The 6,521-nt window shown below is 45.2% G+C and overlaps 1 protein-coding gene across 3 annotated transcripts in view; it reads left to right on the top strand.

The window, feature by feature from the left end:
* The first annotated feature begins 1,573 nt into the window (after positions 1 to 1,573).
* The window catches only part of Kif2c (kinesin family member 2C), a 23,865-nt gene continuing 18,917 nt past the window's right edge, over positions 1,574 to 6,521 (top strand). For all 3 annotated transcript variants that reach the window (XR_002822773.1, XM_012516477.2, XM_023724231.1), the window contains exons 1-2: positions 1,574 to 1,717; positions 2,372 to 2,466. Coding sequence is in view for 2 of the 3 variants with exons in the window: in XM_012516477.2 (XP_012371931.1) it covers positions 1,654 to 1,717; positions 2,372 to 2,466 (159 nt within the window). In the remaining variant the exon portion in view is untranslated. The remainder of the gene's footprint in view (positions 1,718 to 2,371; positions 2,467 to 6,521) is intronic.

Here is a 6,521-nt window from a genome sequence, read left to right as displayed (position 1 = left end):
AAAAAAAAAAAAAAAAAAGAACATGACAACCAAAAAGAAGATTCTAGCTAGGTGTGGCGCCACATATATAGAATCTCAGCACTCAGGAGACTAAGGCTAGGTCAGCCTGGGCTACACAGGGAGTTCAAGGCCAGCCTAGACTGAAAAAGAGAACTTGTCTCAAAAAATAAGAGCTAGGCGTGGTGGTGCCCACCTATAACCTCAGCACTCTGGAAAGCTGAGGCAGGGGAAATCATAATTTCCAAGCAATTTAATAAGACCCTTTCTCATAATTTTTAAAGAAGATGTTTGTGGGATGAGTAGAAATACAGCTCAGTGCAAAAGTCCTGCATTCAACCAGAATGCAGGACTTTTTTTTTCTGGAAAAAACTGAGTGTCTCCATTTAATTTGGCAGTTGACCCTAATACAGAAATTCAGTCCAAACCAATGGCCTCCTGTAAATCTCATTTTTATCACTTGTAACTTTGTGTTTTATTTTTTTGAGACAGGGTCTCATTATGCAGTTCAGAATGGCCTTAAACTCACCATGTTGTTCAGGCTGGTCTTCACAGTGATCCTCCTACATCAGCCTCCGAAATGCTGGGATTGTGGGCCTGAGCCACCGAACCCGGGATTGAACTCAGGCCCTTGCACTTGCCAGGCAAGCACTTATCCTACTGAGCTATCTCCCTGGTCCCCAGGAACTATATCTTATTCACTATTATCTCCAACCTACATTGTGTCTTGCATATGATAGACAATGACAATTATCTGTTGAATCAATGCCTTCAAGACCCTTTTTTTAGCTGGGTGTGGTGGCACACACCTGTTATCCCAGCACTCAGTAGATTGAGGTAGGAGGATCTTTACCTAAGAATCCTCACTAAGTGAGCTCAAGGCCTGCCTGAACTGCACATGGAGATCCTGTCTCAAAAAGACACACCTTTTTTTTGGGGGGGGGGGGAACGGGGTAAGACAGGGTCTTGCCATTTAGTGCAGGCTGGCCTAGAGCTCACAGAGACCCTCCTACCTCAGTCTCCCAGTGGTGGGATTTCAGGCTTAAACCATCACGCCTTGCTCGGAAGCACTCTCTACACAACATCTCCATCGAGGAAACATGCTCGTCCACTGTATACTTTTTTTTTTTTTTTTGTGGAACCAGGCAAGCAATTATTGTACTGAGCTATCTCCCTGGCCCCTCGTCCACTGTGTAAAAAAGGAAACCAAGATCCAAGTTTCGACTCCTCCGAAGTCACCTCGCCAGTAATTGCATTAGTTTGGAAAGCCCAACCACACTCGCTATAGAAGCTGTGGTGGGCGACAGCCAAAAGCCAACGGCTGGCCGGGTATAAACGCGAGAATTTAACGCCTCACACCTCAAGCTTTAAATTCCTAGCGGCGGAGCACTGGGCATATCCAGACTGGAGCTGGGCCGGGAGGTGGGGGGTGTGTCTGGGAGGCGGAAGACGGCCCAGAGACTACGTGTCCCAGAAGGCGCCGCGGGGCTTGGTGGGCTGATGGAAGCGGAACGCACGGCAGCGTGATGACGTTGAAGGAACGCTGACGCGCGGGATTTAAACTGCGGACGGTTTACGCGGCGTTGTAGCTTCTCTAGCAGAGTTGTGAATTACTGACGTTTTGTGTTTCTCTCCCCTGCGGACCTCTGAGTGCCCATGGAGTCGTCACTTCAGTCCCGCTTGTCTCCCGGTCTCATCATCAAGATCCAACGCACTAATGGTGAGAAGCACGTCTTAAGGCCAAGGAAGGGGACCCGTGAAGCGCCGAGACGGTTACAGTACTGCCCACTCCCAAATCGTGGGCCCTGAGTTATCCTACAGCTCTGGCAGGCCTAACACTCATGTCATTAGGAAGATGGCCAGACGTGATCTCCAGAAGTGGGGTAGGGAAATTCAGGGGGTCCAGATCCTAATTGCGGAGTTCAGGAACGCTTAGCCCACGTTAATAACCCTTCTGTTCAAACATACCAGCACCCCATTGCAGGCGTTCATTTGAGTGGAGTGTGTGTAACTATCCCAGATGGCTCATTTTAAAGACGTGTTCCCTGCACAGCTCGCAGTGGGGTGTTCTACGGCTAAAACTCGACGAGGCTAAAGCTCCACGAGACGTATGATTTGTCCTTGGGGGGTGGGCAGAACAGGGGATTGAGCTCAAGTCCTTGCTCTTGCTCTTGCCAGGGAAGTGCTTATTCTTCTGAGCCATCTCCCTGGCCCCTTGATTTGTCTTAGTGTTTGCTTGTTGTAAAAAAAGAAAAACACATCAGCTGCCCCTTCCTAGATAAACTGTACATTAGGAGTTTCTGTGGGGTCCTAAAAGAAAGTAAATCCTAAATATGAGGCTTTCAGGACACAGGTAACTCTAATCTTTTTATAGGATTAATTCACAGTGCCACCGTAGGAACTGTAAACTTGGAGAGATCCTGTGTTTTTGTGGAATGGACAGAAGGAGGTACCACAAAGGGCAAAGAGGTAGGTTCTATGAAGGTATTTCTGGCGGGTGTGGTGGGGCACACCTGTAGCCCAGCTACTGGAGAAACTGAGTAGGAGGACCTCAAGTTTGAGGCTAAACTGGGCAACTTACCAGACCCTATTATGAAATTTTAAAAGGGTTAGGGATGTAGCTCCATGGTATAGCACTTACCTCATGTGTGCAAGCCCCTGAGCTCAACCCTCGGTACAGAGGGGGAAAGAACTTCACATTTAACATCTTTGTGTACGAAGGATATGTTTAGAAATGGGACCTGTAGAAACCTAGTTTCTGAAGCTGTGTTGTCCTTGCCAGTTCTAAGTAATCCTCTTTGGATGCATTAGGATTTTATTTAGTCAAGCCTCTTCTCAATTGAAGTAATAAAAAGATACTGGTGTGTTTGTAGAAAGCAGAAAACTTACCCCCATACTGAAAGAGAGAGAGCAGACTTAACTGCTGAGCATGATAGTGCTCACCTGTAATCCCAGCACTTAGGCTGAGGCAGGAGGATCACTGTGAGTTCGAGGCCAGCCTAAACTGCATAGGGAGACCCTGTCTCCAAAAAAAAAAAAAGCAAACTCAGAATCTTAAAACTGCTCATTCACCTAAGCCTGTAGTATCATTTTAAAAGCATTTATTTATTTGATACAGGGTCTTGCTACTGGGGATCGAACTCAGGTCCTTGTACCTACCAAGCAGGCTCTTAGACTGCTGAACAATCTCCCCAGTCTCTGTACTATCAGTCTGAATAGCAAGATTAGTAACCCACGAGACAAAAGTATGTTTCTAAAGCTGAATTTGGTGGCAGACACCTATAATCCCAGCACTTAGGAGGCTGAGGTAGGAGGATAGCAAGCTCAAAAGGCCAACCTGGACAGTATAGCAAAACAGCAATAAACAAAATAGTGTTTCTGAATCACCAAATAATAAGGCAACTTGTGATGAATACATTGCACAGAGGAGCTGGAGCAGCTCAGCAGTGGCTGCTCCGTGAGCATTCGGTGGAATGTGAAGGTCTAGACGAAAGCATTATAATGTGAAAAAGTTGCTGGGCTGTGCATGCAAACCTGCATTTTAATCTGTTTCTACCTGTGCTCTGTTTTGGGGAATGTTTCTGCCCTTCTTAGAAGTTTAATTTCCACTTCTATGAAGCAAAGATGATGCTAATATCTGCCTCACAGGTTGTTGCGAGGACTTACTCAGTGAATCCTTTTGGACTGGCTCTCAAACTCCAGATGGTGTGTTGGGTGTAAGAATGCAGAGGTGAATAAGACACAAAGCTGTAACCCCAGCACTAGGGCACTCTTGTGAGATAGCTCATGGGAAGGTCTATTCAGCACAGCACCACTATTGGCTGTGCGGATATTTAGGTGACATATTTGAGAGATACAAGGATTAAATACTTTCCAGTGTCTACACCTAGAGAAGGGAGAGGTTCCTGAATTTTAACTAGCAATTAATAGTTCCTTGTGATCTGGGGTTTGGTTCGGTTCGGTTCGGTTCGGTTCGGTTCAGTTCAGTTCAGTTTTGCAGATACTGAATTCAGAGCCTTGTACTGAGCTACACATCCCCAGCCCTTTTTATTTTTCAATTTGAGACAGGGTCTTCACTAAGTTTCCCAGGTTGGACTTGAATGTGTGATCTTTCTGCCTCAGCCTCCCACAGTGCTGGTATTATAGCTATGCACTCTCATATAGGATTTGTTTTGTACATTCAGAAGTGTATCTCTTTTTTTTTTAGAAGTGTATCTCTTGCTGGGCATGGTGGTGCATGCTTGTAATCCCAGCACTGAGGAGGCTGAAGCAGAAGGAGTGCCATGAGTTCAATGCCAGCTTGAACTACCTGGCAAGACTCTGTCTCAAAAAGAAGCTATTTTTCTATCTATTTATATGTATTTATATCTTGTTATAGCTCACCCCAGCTAAAATATAGCCATTGGAGCAGGGTCTATAATTTTTTTTTTTTTTTTTTTTTTTTTTTTTTTTTTGATTTTGTAGTACTGAGATCACTTCTGTGACCTCACACACATTCTACTACTAGGCTGTGTCTCAAGCCCCAGAGTCTTATTTTATCTTGTTTTTTGAGACGGAGTCTTGCTAGATAGCTCAGGCTAACCTCAAACTCACAGTGCTCCTCCTGCCTTAGGCTGCGCAGTGCTGAGACTCAGACTTCGACCACCACGCTGGGCTCCAGAGTCTTTAAGTTCTGGCCCGAATCAGCCTGCCTTTTCTATATGGCACATTCTGCCTCCAGTGTATACTGTGCCCTGGAAAACTGACAGCTTGGCACTCTGACTGTTCCTTGCTACCTTCACACTCCCAGTCTGTTCCTTCCTCTCAAAGCATTCAGTGTAACAATCAGGTACAATTAGTGCTGGGCTAGAACTCTGGTCTCCTGAGCAGGGCATATAGCTCAGTGGTAGAGAGCTTGCCTAGCATATATGTGCAAGAGCCAAGTTCCATCCCCAGTACTGCAAAAGAACACTCTGGATTACTGTACTGTTTGTATGTAGTATGAGCACTGGAAATGGGGAGACTGTGTGCTAAGGGTCTATAGCTCTCCGGTGTGGACAAAAGAATTGTTATGGAAGTGTTTGTGAGCTTTTATAGTCCATGATTGTATCTTCCTCATATTACTCCATCATGCTTTGTTCTCTGCCTCTCAGTGAGTATTTTCCCTATTGGAATTTGAGGTGGTTCTGGTGATGCTCACCTATAATCCCAGCCTTGGGAGGCTGAGACAAGAGTATTGCCATGTGTTTGAAGCCAGCCTGTGCTACATAGTTAGTTCAAGTCAGCCTGTGCCACCTAGCAAGACCCAGTTTCAAAAAAAAGAATTTGAGCTACTGAAGGGAAAGACCATATATGTCTTAATTTATCTTCCCAGTGTATGCTACTTTTTTTTTTTTTTTTTTTTTTTTTTTTTTAAGGGCAAAGTCTCACTAGCCTAGGCCTGCCTTGAACTCACAGCAATCTTCCTGCCTCAGCCTTCTGAGTGCTGGGATTATAGGCATGCATGCTACTATCCTAGTAAATGTATAGCTCAGTGATAAAGTGCTTGCCTACCATACATGAAGCTTTGAGTTTGGGCTCTAGCTATGAAAATCAGTTAATAAAGTTGTACGTGTTAGCTGAACATGTTGGTGCATACCTGTAACCCCAGCACTAGGAAGACTGAGGTTTGAGACTAGCCTTCCCTACATATAGTAAGTATAAGGGAAGCCTGGACTACATAGTGAGACCCTGTCCAAAAAAGAAAATTGCATGTGAGTGGTAAAGCCCTCACCCTAGAGTACATGGTTCAGCCCTGTCACATTTAAAAACATAAACAAGTTGGGACAAATTTGAAGGGAGGTGTAGTTGTGTTTATTATGTTTGTGGTGGGAACCAAGCCCAGGTTCTCACACATGCCAGGCAAGAACCCCACTACAAAAAAAAAAAAAAAAAGAACCCCACTACAAGAACTCTACCATAGTTACAACCCTAGTCCAGTTTGGTGGGGGTTGTTTGTTTAGTTTTTGTGCCTCTGGGGATTGAACACAGGACCTTTGTACTGAGCTATACCTGCAGCCCTTTTTTTTTTTTTTTTTTTTTTTTTTTAGCAGAGTCTCATTAAGTTGCCCAGGCTGGGCTCAAATTTGTGGTCTTCTTGCCTCTGCCTCTCAGCTGAGATTATAGGCACACACTACCACACTCAGCTCAGTTGGTGTATTTAGGGAAGGGCCTACAGGGTGTTCCAGGTCTCAGGGTCTCACTACTAGATCAGACTTGTAGTGATCCACTGTTTACAGCCTCCCAAGAGCTGGGATTACAGGTGAGTGCCACCATGCCCAGTCTCATCATCTGAAAATGCCCTGGGGTGGGGGGCAGCAAGGCAGGCTCAAACCCTGGCCCTTGTGCCTGCTTGCAGGTGCTTTAATCCGCTGAGCTATTTGGCTGGCCCTAGGTTGGTGTATTTAACCTGCTGTGAAGTTATGCTGGTAAAGTTTTAGTTCTTTCTGTTCAAAAGGAAAGAGAAACTGAGATAGAGGAATAGAGAAATGAAGGAAAAAGCAAAA

Source organism: Octodon degus, unplaced genomic scaffold, assembly GCF_000260255.1.
Source record: "Octodon degus isolate 3935 unplaced genomic scaffold, OctDeg1.0 scaffold00107, whole genome shotgun sequence".
In the NCBI taxonomy this organism is placed as follows: Eukaryota; Metazoa; Chordata; class Mammalia; order Rodentia; family Octodontidae; genus Octodon; species Octodon degus.
This window is presented reverse-complemented; position numbering and strand designations above follow the sequence as displayed.